This window comes from Limanda limanda, chromosome 17, assembly GCF_963576545.1.
Source record: "Limanda limanda chromosome 17, fLimLim1.1, whole genome shotgun sequence".
In the NCBI taxonomy this organism is placed as follows: domain Eukaryota; kingdom Metazoa; phylum Chordata; class Actinopteri; order Pleuronectiformes; family Pleuronectidae; genus Limanda; species Limanda limanda.
The window spans coordinates 9,606,850-9,623,592 of record NC_083652.1 but is presented as its reverse complement, the minus strand read 5'-3'; the positions used below and the strand labels follow the sequence as shown (position 1 = coordinate 9,623,592).

General features: G+C 43.2%; 2 protein-coding genes across 2 annotated transcripts; one reads left to right on the top strand and one right to left on the bottom strand.

Moving 5' to 3' along the window:
• Positions 1 to 291: 291 nt before the first annotated feature.
• mylk5 (myosin, light chain kinase 5) lies at positions 292 to 13,461 on the top strand. The gene is made up of 17 exons (XM_061090867.1): positions 292 to 817; positions 3,125 to 3,274; positions 3,586 to 3,738; positions 3,870 to 4,052; positions 5,325 to 5,360; positions 6,978 to 7,105; positions 7,230 to 7,383; positions 7,475 to 7,777; positions 7,868 to 7,970; positions 8,414 to 8,617; positions 9,474 to 9,691; positions 9,790 to 9,913; positions 10,320 to 10,472; positions 10,563 to 10,692; positions 10,762 to 10,852; positions 10,969 to 11,109; positions 12,909 to 13,461. The coding sequence occupies exons 1-17, from the start codon at positions 631 to 633 to the stop codon at positions 13,112 to 13,114; spliced, it is 2,664 nt and encodes an 887-aa protein (XP_060946850.1). The 5' UTR covers positions 292 to 630; the 3' UTR covers positions 13,115 to 13,461.
• Positions 13,462 to 14,189: 728 nt separating this feature from the next.
• Positions 14,190 to 16,739, bottom strand: si:ch73-141c7.1 (coenzyme Q-binding protein COQ10 homolog, mitochondrial). Its single transcript, XM_061090868.1, has 5 exons — positions 16,548 to 16,739; positions 16,190 to 16,342; positions 15,733 to 15,925; positions 15,472 to 15,573; positions 14,190 to 14,613 (listed from the first exon to the last, which is right to left on the bottom strand). Exons 1-5 carry the CDS (start codon positions 16,649 to 16,651, stop codon positions 14,461 to 14,463), a joined length of 705 nt encoding a protein of 234 aa, XP_060946851.1. The 5' UTR covers positions 16,652 to 16,739; the 3' UTR covers positions 14,190 to 14,460.
• Between the last annotated feature and the right edge of the window lie 4 nt (positions 16,740 to 16,743).

The following is a 16,743-nucleotide window of genomic DNA, read 5'->3' as shown; positions in this document are numbered from 1 at the left end:
CACAGGTTTACAGCCCACAGGCGTGAATAAGACAAAACCTGTCACTGGCATCACAAAGTTCAGCTGCAGCATTGATAAGTGAGAAGGCAAACACGGATTTCGATAAACGGCGGTGCATTCGACAAACACACAATACGACCTTTGGCTGGGAGGGGAGATAAGTCCCACACACCCCTATCTCCCCTGCTTTCTCTTTCCATGTACATGTGTGTTGTCTGTTAGCCATGGTAATACAGAAAAGAAGGGTTTGAGTATAGTGGGTGGGTGGGTGGGGGTGGGCAATCTGGCACTGGGCTGACTTTGGAGAGATAAGGAGAGACCTGCCCATGCAGCCTGCCATGGCCAAAGCAAAACAGAAAATGATTCTCCTGTAGGTGGAGTTAGTGCAGATCAGTGGAAGGCAGAGGAAAGAGGGCTAGGACTAGTGCAGAGAATTGTGAGGAGCGAGAGCAGAGCAGCACCGGCTGTGGTGAGAAGGGACAGACAGAGGCGTGTTGGTCTTTGCAGAGCGAGCTGCCGTGGCCCACAGAGCAGTGACACCAAGAGGAAGTGTGATTACCCGCTGGGAAATGACTTTGTAAACAGTTTTGCTGCTGCTGGCCTCAGAGACCGGGCTGATCTCGGACAGACATGAACGGCGATGGCAGCAAACAGCGCTATGTGTCAACCTTCAGGATGCAGATCAAGCCAGCACGTGCAGCATCATCATCATCATCATCATCATTATCATCATCATCATCATCATCATTATCATCTGCAGCAGGGAGTGGGCCAGGAACCGATGACACCAGGACCTCGGACCAATGCACTGATAGAGGTGAGGGCTGCATGAGAGAGGCAGAGAGAGAGAAGGAGTGGAGATGAACAATGTGGGTTTGACATTTTCAGTGTTATTAAACAAGCTGCTTGAATAGACACGTCTGAACATGGCGATGCATCTTTGTAATCCTGTTGTTGCTGCCAAAAACAGAGCTCTTTCCTTTATCCTTGTGTAAAACCAGTGGATTTGTGTGACTTTACAAACTCACATGTTTGTTGCTTTTCAATGTTAATATCCGCTGCTGTGTTTTCCCTGGGATTAAATTATTGTTTATTGTATTGGGGACCATTCACCCCCATGTCAGCTGACACTGAACATCACATTCCCAAATTTAATTAAATTTCTCAGGTTTTTTGATTTTCAATTTTATTGGATTTGTGGCTTTTGCTATGAGAAATATGATTTTTCTTTAGTTGTGACTTGGAAGAAGCAACAGACGTGCACTGATGCAGGTTAGAAACCAGCTACACTGACCATGGTGTGAATGCTCTGTATTTATATATACAATATGTGCTTTATAGTTACATTTTGCCATCACCCATTCATAGAGTGCATCCATGTGCAGCATGTTATGTTACACACAGCCTTCAGAGGGGTTTGGGGTTCAGTGTGTTGTAGTGGAGAAACTGCTCTATCAGCCTCAGCAGTATGGTTACATAAATAAAAGTGATAAGATAATTATTCTTGTCATTAATAAATGAGTTTCCCCTGGAATATAGACAGACAGAAATGTGGAAAAACCTGCATCAGTGCCGGAGGGTGATTAAAAACCCAGATTGTCTCCCAGTTTCTCTTGGCAACAGGGTGGCTCGTTATTTACCTAGAGCAGGTGAGGTCAATAGTTAGTCACACATGTGGGGGTTGTGTTGATAGAGTGAGATAACCGATCTTACTGAGCAGCTATTACCATTCAAGGTTATTTGGGCCAAGAGTAAAAAGGTGAAAGGGGGTCGTGATGTGAGTGACATGTGAAAAGGCCAGCTCGCTGTGATTTTGTGTGCAGAGGAGCAAAGTGTTGACTCACCTGAAGAGCATCCAGTGTCCGTCCTCCAACATCAGGCTGCACAGTAAATAGTTCAGTGTTGTAAAAAGTGAAGGTTGAAGGTTGATGGTTAAACACTCATCTCGTTAAAGCATAACCAGTATACTGTCCATGACGTAACATTACAACACACGATCACACGTAGTCCATTTATAAACACTGTTTGGATGTTAATGGTTCAGAACTACACCTGATAGGCGTCTGTGCTTCTGATTTATGAAACTTTAGAGCCAAGCTTCAAGTATTCAGCGGCAGTCATGTGAAAATGAATTACTAAATTTAATAAAATAAAAAATATAGTCCTGGAGCGAAAAAACATGCACACAAATAATGAAAAACAATGGCACTCAGTTGGGTCTCCTTATGAAGCCACATTTAAATTTACTAGATCTACAAACCACTATCAACCCCCTAAATTTGCCTGATTTTTTTATTTCCAGATCCACAAATTACATCAAGGAGAAACACCCTATTGATCTCACAAGAACGTGAAAAACAAATCTGACAACTGATGCATGATTTACATTTTGGATTTACTCCAAAATGTATATCAACTTCCTTCTACCAAGTTTCATGTCTCGTCTTGTAGTTTGTGCGTAATCCTGCTGGAAAACAGAAACAAAGCCACAAATGAAAAACAAGACCTCTTAAAGGTAACAGCAATTCTCTGGTGCCTCGGTAGCTCACCTGGTGGAGGGGGCACTGTCCAGACCACACTCACCTGGATTTGAATCCAGTCACGCCCCCTTTGCTGCATGTCGCCCCCGATGTGAAGCAAAAAAGAAGAAATGCAGAGACGGGAACAATCGTCATGGTTGCATATGTATTAGTATTTATAGTTATTAAGGTTCGACACTAATGTCAGTGTTGTTTTTCTCTGGGAAGTTGTGACCTGAATTCATGTGACATATTTAACAAGAGGGAAGAGGAAGAATAAAAAAACAGATGAATTGTGGTTGGAACATTTCATAGATGAGCGGTTGGAACATCACACTTAGTAAAGGTTTCTTTTCACTTCACCTCAGACTCAGTGTGACAACATAATGTGAATTAAAGTCAACAACACAACAAAACTATGATAATAATATAACTAGAATAAAGGTGGACATTTAAAGGCCTTTACTGATAACTACGGAACATTGTGGTAAAATTAGGGTTTAATAACTATACTTATATAATGCAGTTAAGTGAAGTGGACCCCTCTGCTTGTGTTGCTGTGTGACTCTGAAGCTGACTCCTCACCTCCTCTCCTCCATGTTCAGGTTCTCTCCACCTCTCCTCTGCCAAACATCTGGATCCACCCGTCTTCATAGAGCCTCTGGAGGACTGCTATGTGGACGAGGGGAGTGACATCAGACTGCGCGGGGTTCTCACAGGAAGTCAGCCTATCAAAGTGTCATGGTTACACAATGGTGAGTAGAGACAGCATGGGACGTGCACAGCTGCAGCTCGATGAAGCCCGAGGCCCAGATACAGTCACGGGAAGTAAATACAGCAGAGTAGACAAATTCCCATTTCGTTTGTGTGTTGAAGAACAGGATTTTTCACATACATGTTAATAGGATGTAAATAGCACATTTCTTTTAGTTGCATGAGACACTTGTAGGGGCTGGAGTGGGTTGGGGAGTCTTAACTGTGTTTATTTTCTCAAATTCTTGCATTTTTGCATGTTACACTAGTTGGGGAAAGCGTTTCTAGTTTGTTTGTTTGCTCCTATGGGCAGGTGAAGTGGCCCGTTTTGGGAAACCCTCTTTCAACGGCAGGCAGGCGAGTTTCGTGGTGGCGGAGTGTCTGCCGGAAGATGCCGGAGCCTACACCTGCATGGCTGTGAACGGAGCAGGGAGGACGTCCTGCTGTGCCGCCGTGTGCGTCAGAGGTGAGGGAGAAGTTTAAACACAAGGAAATTCATGCACACTTTTGTCTTTCTCGCTGAATACAAATAAGAACTAACAAGTTTCAGTTCTAACGTGACTTCTCCTTTTCCTCTCTCTCTTACGACCAATCCAGACTTCGAAACTATCTGTGGTGTGCAGAAATGTGTTTCAAAGATCCCCAACTCTGCACCCAAGAGCATTAAGCAGAATGGAATGTCACCGTCATCTCCGACAGATGAGCCGCAGGAGTTCAGAGGATCTATTTGTACCTCTCCTCCAGTGTCTGACAAGCAGAGCACGGTCTCATCTCCGAGAGGTAATCAAATAATGACACATTTCACATATAGGCCCGAAGTATTTGTGTATTTTTAGGTTGCTGCTTAGTTATACAGTCATGTTTTGAGGGCTGAAATACACAACTGCTCAAAAAATTAAGGGAACACTGAAATCCCACATCAGATCTTGAAGAACAAATTATTTAAGTTGAAAATCTTTACGGATGTACATTCTATAATTTGTTGAAAACAAAATGATGTAACAACGGTCAATGGAAACCAAAACCATTAACCCATCGAGAGCTGGATTCAAATTCATGCCGAAAATCAAAGAAAGAAACGGAAATCCCAGGGTGATCCAGCTTAAAATGGGATAAAACGGGAATGGGAATAACTCAATGTTACTCAGTTCTGTGTATGGCCCCCGCGTGCCTGTATGCACACCTGACAATGTCTGGTCATGCTCCTGATGAGTTGGCAGATGGTTGTCCTAGGGGATCTCCTCCCAGACCTGGATCAGGGCATCAGTGAGCTCCTGCACAGTCTGTGGCAGTACTTGGCGGCGTCGAATGCACCAATACATAATGTCCCATAGGCACTCAATTGGATTTAGGATATTATTTCCTCCATGCTCTTGAGACTGTGCTGGGACACAGCAAACCTTCCTGCGACAGGTGTGGATGTGCCTCCCTAGAGGAGCTTGACTACCTGTGCAACCTGATCGGGCTGCAGATACGGCCTCATGCTACCAGTAGGGACAAGGACACCAGCAGAACAAAAAACTAAAGAGGAATCAGTCAGGAAGGATAAAGAGAGAGCAGCGGTCTGTGGCCAGCACATGCAAAACCACTCCCTTTTTGGAGGTTGTCTTGATTTGGCTTCTCCACAGCACCTGTAGTCACTTTAATTTGCACCAAAGCAGGAAACTGAATTATTATTAATTGTGCTTCCTTAATGGACAGATTGATATCCCTGAAATGATACTGACTTGCTGTTGTACTGTGACCATTAAGTGTTCCCTTCATTTTTTTTAATCTTGAAGTCTTTACCATTGTTCTGGCTTCTTCCGGATATCCATATATAAATGAGGGGAAACGCATCATTCCCAGTCCTTGTGTGATTGGCTGTCAGACGACATGTACACTTAACAGGAATTGAGCAGGATTTCCACTTCAGATACAGCCACAAAACACAAGTGAGATCCATGTAGGGAAGTGGACAGTAACACAGTGTCTGGAAACTGATAGCCTTACACTGAACGGTGCCACACCTCTAAAAGTCTGCAATAAAACCTACCTGCTCCCTTTCTGCAGAAGTTATACCAAAGAAGAGAGCCGACTCCGGGAAAGGTGAGAAACCCACACACTCATGCTTTTTCACCATCTCTTTCACAAACACTTTTTTTTCTACTCCTCTTTTTCCACCGTCTGATCCGGCCTCTTCATAGAGTCCGTTTGTTTGTTTGTATCTTGAGGTTTTGCCCGGCAGCTACTTCTTTCTTGGCCTTTGGTCTTGTTATATAGTACAAAGAAACTTTACCTTACAATTTATGCTGCAACAAAACAAGCAAATGATAAATTCTGAGAGTCTGTCCTTTTCGTGTCAGTAATGTCCCGTCTTATCAGTGGGTTGCCTCTGTTGAAATGTGTCTATTAGCGATGATTTTACTGGAATGGCTGTTAAAACTTATTTCCCCCAGTGGATAATAAAGTGAAGGGTCAGTCTGTTATTGATGCGGAGGATGTGCCATACTCTTGCAGAATGTTTAAGACATTGTTTTTGAATTAAATGAAAACGATGGCTCCACAATTGGCTGCGTGAATTGTATCTTCTAAAGATGCATCAGATTGTCCAGTCAAATTGACCATCCGGACGCGAATGTATTTGAATACCGGCAGCGTCAGATATGATATAGCTTCAGCTCATATATGGACTTCTTTCGTTGAATTCAAAAGCAGGATGGTGATACGCAGCTACAGGATAGACTGCCGTGCATGGCTTAAATATACATGTTACTTTTGCTTTTCTTATGCATATTTGTTTAAGTAATTAGTTCTAAGTTTGTAAAACATATTAAGGAGATGGCATATTTATTGCCTCAGAGAACAGGTGACCTGGTGTAGCAGTGTTAAACACACATGATTGCACAGGGACAGGTTGAGCTTGCTGTATAGGTCAACTGTGTTTTGTCTCTTGTTTCCACTTGGTCCGCCGGGAGCAACAATAATAGCGGTCTCAGGAGAAGCGAAACACTTTTACAGTAAAGAGAGGAGCGTGGGATGGGAAGGAAGGGGGGGCACTTTATTCCACTCTTCAAACGATTCTTTTAGTATTCAAATTCTGTATAAAGCTCATACTGTGCATTCACATATATAGTAAAGTAGGAAACTTTAGGTGCAAACCTCCATCCGTCATCGTACACATGCTCTAGACTTAGGGTTGCAAAGGGGTGGAAAGTTTCCGGTAAATCTTATTCTATAGAATAATGCCACATGCACTATCTCATGTGTGGAGACATTTAACTCCATCCAATGTATAAGGAAAGGCTGTGTACATTTGCAAATACTGTGCAAAGAACTATGTTAAGAATGACACAACGATGCTGAAGCGTACAGCCAAATTTTCCTCAGGGCTCAAATCAGCCTATGACAAAACAAAATGTTTATATTTATGTCTGTCTATGACAAGGTAAATACAGTTAGTATAAATTACCCACATCATTTCCAGTTTATTCCCATTAATTCCCGTTAATTCCCATATATTCCCGTTAATTCCCATGGAAAATTTCCCACTTTCAATATTCCTAGAATTTTGCAACCCATCTAGACTTCAACCAAAGTTCTAAAATAAGCAGACGGCTAATGGCACTGGGCCTCACTCGGTGCTCAATCAATCATGAATGAAGACACTGCAACAATCAGGCAGACTCTCAATCAGAGCACTCGCTATGTTTTCTTTCTTTGCAGGTGCCACCCTGCGTTTTGAAAACCCCCCACTGCACCTCAAGGTGAACGCGGGACAGACCGCCCGTCTGTTGTGTCTGTTCAGGGGCAGCCCCCCCCTGGTGTCCTGCTGGATCAGAAACAAAGAGCAGGTGTGTTTTTCCTTTTAAAAGCTACTTGCCGAAATATCCACTGTTTGTCATTCCAACTTTCTCTCCCCTGTTTTTCAGTATTTAACTCCCCCCTCCCCTTTCCTCACACATTGCCACCCTGCAGATAGTGGATGGTCCCGAGCTGTGCACAGAAAGCACTGATCAGAGCAGCACACTGGTGATAGCAGAGGCCAAACCACAGCACACAGGTTGCTACACTATTGTAGTGAGGGACCGAAAGAGCTCGGCGGAGCACACAATCACGCTTTCGGTGATAGGTAAGATGACGCACGCTGCACTTTGAACACCCATGAGAAGTAGTAAAAAATACCTTTTATATTAATCACCCCTCCTCTCCCTCCCTACCAGAGACGCCACAGCCTCCGGCCTCCTCCCCCCTGATCTCCCGGGTCTCTGCCACCAGCCTGGTGCTGTCCTGGTCGGGCCCCTGCTACGACGGTGGAAGCGTGGTCCTGGGTTATGTGGTTGAGGTAAAGAAACCTGGACGTGCCGACTGGAGCGAACTCACTGACCAGTGTAGGAGTACTTCATACAGAGTATGGGCTGGGCTGCACCCTGAAGAACAATACTGCTTCAGAGTCAAGGCCTACAACGCAGCGGGAGTAAGCGAGCCTGGACCAGTGTCACTTGTGGTTAAGATGGAGCAGAAAGGTGAGTCATCAGTTAAATGTCACATAGGAAAATGTTGTCAATCATACTAAGACATGCATTACAGCTATTGTGTCTGGGTGCTTGATTCAGTCAAACTGCGAGAAGAGGAGGCCCTTCCAGTGTACACCTGTGTCACTATTGACTCTTCCCACAAAGTCACGGATCATTACACCTTGCAGGAGAAACTGGGAATGTGAGTATCTGTCAAGTTAAGCTCCAATTTTCATGCCAAAATCCACTTTGAATAAACAAAAGCCTCAAGTCTTTTTTTTTTTAATAGAGTTATCTGGAATATGGTAACTCCTGCCAAGTGAGGCATTGGAAGGATTAAAACAAATACATGTAGAGACAGGGTTCTGGTGAGCAAACAAAAAGGTATCAATGGTTGCAGTTAAAGTTAATCACATTTGAAATCTCACTTGATTGGCTGACAAAGACAGGTGAGAGTTACAGATGTCAGATAAAATATTGTTTTCTTGCATCGTTAATAATCCTCTATCTGTACTTCAGTAAATAGTAACTGTGATGGGCTTACTTCATTGCATGACCGCATTATTCAAGAATTTTGATGACACAACATTCCTGTTTCTGTAAAATAAAGGGAAAAAAAGAAGAGTTAACTCATGTCTTCATCAGGGGAAAGTTTGGCCTGGTGTTCAAGGTCACCCACAAAGAGACGGGACGAGTGTGCGCCGGGAAGTTTTACAAAGGCCGGCGCGCCAAGGAGAGGGAGGCCGCTCGTAAAGAGATCGAGTTGATGAACTATCTCCACCACCCCAAACTGGTTCAGTGTCTGGCCGCCTACGACCACAAGCCTGAGATGGTCATGGTCTTGGAGCTGTGAGTATCAAGAGGAAATCATGACAAGGTTTCAATGTGTAGCATATATCTAGATTAGATTAGATTAGATTCAACTTTATTGTCATTGCACAGTACAAGTACTTATACAACGAAATGCAGTTTAGCATCTAACCAGAAGTGCAAAAAAGGCAGTAAAAGTGCAGAGTATTGTGCATATTAAAGTGAAAATGTAAATAAACAAGATCTGTACAGTAAGAAATATGTATGGAATATTACAGTATTAACAGGATTTGTATGATATAAGAACGATGAATACACTATGAGCAGGATAAAAATATAAATATATATATAAATATGAATATTATATTATCTATTGGTTGAATTGGAAAATAATATTCTTACATTTGTTCTCATTTGCCTGAAACATTGTGTTTTTGTTGGATTATATCAAGCCTTTTGGATGCTCATCCATGTTAACACCATGTTGCCCTGCCACGTTTCTACTGTTGCCCAAACCAAGACACTGGGTCTACATGGACCCTTATGTGGTTTTACTTCATGGTTTCTCCATCACGCCTAGAAAGTGAGGGGTGACTTCTTTACTCTAGAATGGGCCCTTCATATTTAAATAATATATATCAGGAACGGGTCATGTCTACAGAGACCACCATGTTTTTTTTACAGTCGTCAAAACAGGACAAACTAAACACCTTATGAGTTTTTTTGACAACTGAAGGCTGCAACAGGTTCTCTTTACTGTGTGAAAGGGGTGAAGTTAGGCGTATGCAGCTGCACCATGCAACTTCACCACTTAATTCTACACACTTAACCTTTAAGCACTTACAGCAACTGCAAAAATAACAGTTTGCTGTCACTGTGTTCTGTCTGTGTGCAGGATCGCAGGCGGGGAACTGTTTGAACGTATTGTGGACGACAACTTTGAACACACGGAACCAGCCAGTGTACACTACGTGCAGCAGATCCTGGAGGGGATCGCCTATATGCACGAGCAAAACATCATCCACCTGGACCTGAAACCCGAGAACATTGTGTGCGTTGACACCTTCGGTACCTTCATAAAGATTATTGACTTCGGATTGGCCGCCAGGCTTGGTATGTGAAATGAAATCAAATTAATGAAAATAAAGTCTCACAATGTTTGTCTAAGTACATTATGGTATGTTTCAATATTAAATCATTGTGTTTAACAGATGCAAACACGCCTCTGAAGGTATTGCATGGGACTGCAGAGTTCGTGGCACCGGAAGTGATTAACTACGAGCCTGTGTGTTTAGCCACGGATATGTGGAGCATCGGGGTGATCTGCTACATATTGTAAGTCCCTCTAATAGTCTTATCTACAGTTAAGTAATAGTTTGACATTTTGGGAGTCATGCTTTGTAGTGGGAGTGAGATGGTAAGATCCTGTCTGTGCAAGAAATATAACACCGCAGGGAGGTGCTTGTTATCTAAGTAATCAAGCTTTCCAAAGCTAACCAATTTATCAAGTACCAATTTGTGTCATGCACATCCAGCATATTGTTATATATGAACTTGTGAGAACAGAACTGAGTGAAACTCCCAAAAATGACTTAAAAAGATTGGATGTTTGGACTGTGTTGGTGCTAATAGTCATGATGGATTTACATTTTGAATTTTACACTTGTACTGTCACCTAGTGGATATAGGTTGTAACAGCCATAGTGATGCCGCAGCCTCAATGCCTTTCTCTGGTTTTCAGACTGAGTGGTGAGTCTCCGTTCCAAGGAGCCAGCGATACAGAGACCCTGGCCTCAGTCACAGCTGCCCAGTGGGAATTTGATGAGGAGAGCTTTGAGGAAATAACAGAAGAGGCCCAAAATTTCATCAGTTCCCTTCTCAACAAGGACACCAGGTCATTTGATAAACTTACAGCTAATGAACAGCTGCCACTTACCCAGTTAAAATCTTCACTTTACCAGCGCTAACCCTCTGTGCTTCTCAGGCGGAGGATGTCCTGTGCAGAGGCCCTGGCCCACCCTTGGATGGCCGCATTCAACTCTGGAGATTGTGCCAACACCAAGAGTCTGTCCAAGGAGAAGATGAAGAGGTTTCTGGCCAGGCAGAAGTGGAAGGTAACTCCTCTCATTACTTTACTTACATGGGAGTGTCTTGGCTTTGCTTTCACAATCTTTGTCTCATAGAAAGCAGGTAAGGCCATGCTTGCCCTGAAGAGAATGGCTTTGCTATCCAAAGGCGATAGCAGCCCTGGATCTCCAACCAGCCCTGGGGAAAGTAAGAGACACCTTTTATTATCTCACCGTTTACAGAACTATTTTAGCATCCTGCTCTAACCTAGATATATAAGTTGTCCAAGTGTCTCAACCCCTCTTCTACCCTCTTCTTCCAAGACTCGCCCCTGAGCCCAGAAGCAGAACATGCCCTGCTGTCTCTGGAGCAGAAGATGCAGGGGCCACCAAACTTCACCCAGTGCCTGGAGGACCAGACAGTGGCTCCGGGATCCAGTGCCTGTCTGTCATGCCACCTCACAGGTAGACACCGACGTCTTACCCTCAAGAGCTCAAAAAGTACCCTGTGTTCTTCATGACATTGCAACAGGGATGAGCAGACAACCTTGTGAAGCTTTTTAAGAGATACGAAGAGTCGTAGCATCTAAGACAGACAAAGGGACATATGGTAGTTTGAAGCAATTTGCAGCTATTAACTCTATGCAAAAAGAAAATGAATTCAATGTCTCAGATATTTCCAAATCTAGTGGACGGCGTACATCAACATTTAAAGGTAACAGTAAGGGAAGAGCCCATTACATTTTGGTGTAGATCCAGGAACCTTTGACATTGCTAGTTAGGGCGTTTTTCGTTGATTTCTGAGATAATGAATCTTAACATTAAAAAAAAAACTTTTTTGGGAGACTAATATTAATGACTGAGCAATTTGTAGCAGCTCTTAAAAAAATATGCATCTAAGAAATTTCAATTGGGTTACATATTACTGTTGGCAGAGGTTTGCACACATTTTCTGAATCAGCCTCTTCTCCATCAAACCCATGAGGTTCTTTCATGTAGTTTCCAGGGTAAGGGTGAAACTCTTCAATCTGTCAGACTCTTTGTAGTGTTTCAGTGATATGCGACTGGACGTCAGTCACGTGGAAAAGGCAGTTTGTTAAAAGCAGATTCCAACCAGTTTGCTTTGCAAAAGTGAGAGGAGCATTGGTGCCTCTGTCTGACTTTCCACCACTATATCATGAGGTACTTTGTTCACCACGCAGGGACTTTGCTTGTCTCCCAAAAGACCTTGAAAGTGTGGTGGGGCCATAAACAGAATGAGCTGCGAACAACCACCTGTGCAATTGCACCCCAGGGGCTACTGTCTCAAGGTCATTTGGGCACAGATAAAATCCACAGACACAGGCAGAGACAGAGTTTTGTCGGTTACAAAGATTTTATTCAATCCACAATAGTAAATGGGCTGGCCTATTTTATTACATTTCGAAACATTTAAAAACTACAATCTTTAGAAATTAGAATGTCCAAAATGTCTGCCCAACTTAAACCAAATATCAGTGGCATGTGAGCTGAGGCCAGGCATACTGAGGAGAGCCCAGGAGTTCTACCAGTTACTCACATCAGGTGCAGCACAGCAAACCACAGCAACAACAATGCACACATCATTAATGTCCTTGTGATCTCACATGCATAACATGTGACCTAACCAGGAGTGCCTCCCCTTCCAGCAATGTGGCACTCACCTGCAATGAAAACAAAAATACATAAATACACAAAACTGCTGCTGTTAATAACACAACAGCAGCAGGGGAGTCCAATACTAGAAAAACATCAGGATTATCCAGGTTGATCATGCTGTGTTGAAACACATTCATAATGTGACAGAAACTGACTTAAACAGGGTCAATGTGTCACTTTAGCTACATATGTGTCACCAACACCACCAGCTACATCCAAGGCAGGACAAGAAGCAGGAAGGAAGAATAACTAAGAGCCAGTAGGTTCCTCATGTAGCCTGATTGAGGGCTGGAGGAGGAGTCAAGGCTGGGGCTGCATTCAAAACTCCCACTAGACACCCTGTTCACCCACAATGAGGAGACTTTCCCCGCACAAAAAGTATTGAATGAGTTAAATAATGTGATTATTAAAATCTGTCACACTCCTTGCATAAGCCATTATTAGGCATTTCATTTTGACAGCTTTGAAATAAACATTCAAATCTTGCACTTAACTTGCAATTGGTTTTTACAATCTTTTGACTGGAATGTGAATTCTGGCCCTCTGCCTCTGGCCCCTGTCCTCACTCATCCTCTCTATTTTGGCAGGATACCCGGACCCGGAGGTGGTGTGGCTGTGTGGAGAGGAGCCAGTAGAGGAGTCCCCCGCAGTGCAGATCGAGTATGACGAAGATGGCCGCTGTACCCTGGCCCTTGCCAAAGTTGAGGCCGCGGATGCCAATGTTTACACCTGCAGGGCCACCAATGTGCATGGGGAGACATGCTGCTCAGCCAACCTCACTGTTCGAGAGTAGATTCATAACATCAGTGTCGACTTACTGTACAAGACAGATATATAAAGATGATATTGGTGTTCTTGAGTGCCTTGAACACTTGTATTGTACATTCTTGCTTTAATACAAACTGGGACCACTCTGTTAATCCTGTACTTTATCTGGGAATATATAATCCATGTATTGCTTGGTGTATGAACAGATGAATATTGTTACAGAGCCACACATATATAAAATGTTATTTTACATTTGAGCATTACACTTCAATAATATGTTGTTTCAGCTGTGAATCATTCTGAGATTTCGTTTCAAAACTACCACCTGACCTGAATATGAATAAACTGGGATTCTTGCCTTTTAAAGAGAAAGCAAGCCTGAATTCATACTGTTTGAACCGAGCAGGGAAGATCTGACCTGTGATTTCTAATATGAGTTGTCATTTTTTGGGGATGAAATAAGAAACAAATTGCTCTTATCTGCAAGACAAGCATGCTCTATTTGAGAGCTCTTACACCAATACACATTCAGTACATCAATACTCAATATCTTCTTCTGCTTAGATAATATTTTCCTTTATCTAAAGATATCTTGATAATTATTCTTTACAGTCATTATATTTTCTGGGCGTTACTCTAACGATGTCTGTGCTGTGTGAAAGTGAACTCTGCAGAGTTCACACCTCAAGCACGGGTGCTTTAAATAGAACAACTGGCCGCAAGGTCACAAAAGCCAGAACTTATACAAAGAGGCGTGACATAACACATAGTATGAAAAAAAGAAGACATGAAAGACATGAGATCATCCTCTGTCTTATCTGCTGTGTCCGTCCGTCCGCGGTACCAGTTGGAAGAAAAACCTCACCAAATAAGGGTTCCATCCGTTCAGGTAGACAGTATCACAGCAGTGAGACACCTGGTCAGGGGATTTCCACAACCATAGACACTGGTCAGTGGCATTTTCCTCCACATACCACTGACAGAAAAATGACTGAACAATTAAAAGCTCTTAACCCTTTAGATGTTTCAGCACTGAGCAGGAATCAGGTGACTGTACATTATCCCACAATTTAACAAAGAAAACATTTGTCTTGAAACAATTTGAAACAATTCATTTATTCCTAGCTGTACAATAAATATTCCAATACATACAAGAAGGTTAATGAGATAGCTTGTGGCTTATAAATAAATATGTTTAAGTATATTTCTTGTGCATGTCAACTCAAGAGAGAGATATGAGTGAGTGCAAAAAGAAGATCCAGTCTCCTGTGTGAGACAAGTGTTGGAAGTAGGTGAGTGCAGCCGGCTGGCAGGGCGTGGGTCAAAGGTCCATGTGGATGTGGATGGAGGGAGAGGTGAAAGAGGGTTTTCTCATGTAGACCGCCTCCTCTGTGACGCCTCCTGCTGGTTCCTATAAAGCAATGCCGCCCGGCGCTCAAAAGCTCCGACCATCTGCTTCGCCACCTCGTCAAAGAACACGCTGGCCAGCTGAGAGTGCAGAAGGGACTTGAACTCAAACGACACCTAGAGAAAGAACAGGAAGGGGACGAATATTAGGCCGGATGCAACGGAGGATGAAACACGGCTTGACTTTTTTAGATTAGCAAGAAGAGGGAGAGAAATAGAACTTTGCTTTTTATTTATTAAACTCTACTGGTTAACCTTGAGCAGTCTGAAGAGTTATTTGCCTTGTGCTCGCTCGTTCTCTCACGCTCGCTCGTCCATAGTTTTTAACGTCCACGCAGACTGTCAGACCTGGTATTTTCAACTGCTACTGTTTGTCTGTGCCGGTCTCGCCACAGACAAATTAGGGTGATACCGCTCTAAATGTGTGGCCATTATAAATGCATTGGAAATGCATTACAGATTATAGGCCGTCAGTTCTGTGGTTGCTTTCATAAAAAAACAAATACATATTTCAGAAACACCCAAATTATAAACCCCAAGACTTTGCTTTTATTCAAACATTCACTATAATTATTCCTCCTGAGTCCTGTGTTTGGCATTTTTACTGTAATCTAACCACTTCCTGGCTGAGGTTACATGAGCCAACATTAATGTTAAACTCCTGTCAGCAGATCTTTAATACGGTTCCCTAACCTGACAGCTAATTCAGGCCTCCGGCGACATCAGCGTCCTATTCAAGGCGAACTTTACAGCATAATGAGATGTTACACAACACTTCCCGCACAGAGGCGCAGGCTTTTAATTGGTCTCTCTTTATGCATGCAATCTTATCCTTCAATCGTTTTTTTTATTTTTATTATCAGCTGGTTTGTTAATTTCACGGATTCACTGTCACCTCTGTGTTATTCCCGTCATTGTTGCCATTAGAATATTTTCATTGCATATTAAAAAATGTATTTTATCTTCTACACTTACGTAGAAATCCACTTTGCAGGAGTCTGGTAGGTCTTTGGTTCCGGGGGCCAACCTCCATATTGTTTCAAGATGGCTGAAGAGGGACCCATCAGTGCACACAGCCTGTTTCAAAATAAACAAGCCTTTATTGTCACTGATCGCTAAAAAAAGGAACATCAGCTGCACTGTATGGTTGAAGGGACTTTGCAAAAGAAACAAGCAACAGTGTTGAGAAGCATGTGTAATGGTATTTTTTCTGGATCTACCAAGGAAAAGACTTACCCGGACTTGGTGGTTTGGGACGACCGTGACCTCAGAGGTGTAGCGATCCACGATGGGGGGGAAACCGATTTCGAGCTCAGCCCGCACATTTCCGCTTCGACCCTTCATCACCCGAGACTTCTTGCACCAGGGAACAAAGTACTGGTACTGATCCACTCTGGCCACCACGTTGAACATCTGCTCTGGAGAATACCTGAGCACACAGTCACATGAGGACAATAAGGTGATACTGCCATTTGAATATGCTCAGGTTTGTGTAGTGCTTTTTTCATGTGACATTAATACATAACAACAATTATTTTCATAGTACAGTGAAAAATACCATTCAAAATTTCTGTAAGCCGCAAAGGTGATGCCTTCCGATTTATTAGTTAACAGTCGAAAAACTTAAAATAGTCAACTTATGACGGTTTCTTTAGAGTTACTGGCATCTTATTCCAGATTTCAGGACACTCACGCTAATGTCCGGCACTCGGCGTACTCCATCCTGCTGGTGCTGATAGGAAGAGCCAGGTTGATGAAGCTGCGGCTGGGTATGCTGATGGAGGTGGCGTGGCAGAGGGGCAGGCTGGTCCTCCTGACTACCAGGGCCCCACAGGAGCCCATGTGTCTGAGGGGGGGGAAAGGGATGTATGTATGTAATGAATCAAGCTCATCTTTTCGTCCGGTTCGTCTGTCTGTCTGATATTTAGCAGGATTACGCAAAGACTTATGATTAAAGCAAAACTCAGAGGAAGGATATGGCATGGGTCAGAGAAGGATTAATCCAGACAAGTCCCCTTCAGCTCCACCCACCTGTGGAGAAGAAGACTCACCTGAAGTTTGCTCTTCTCGTGTTTCCTCGCACAGCTTTAGTAGAATGGGATCCGCACAGCTCCAGCAGCGGCTTCAACAGCAGAGCACTGGTTTTGTTGGTCATGGTGAAGTTTTAAATTCAGATCTACTGGAGCTTCTCTGCCGTGACGACGGTGGTGATGTGTGTGTGTGTGTGTGTGTGTGTGTGTGTGTGTG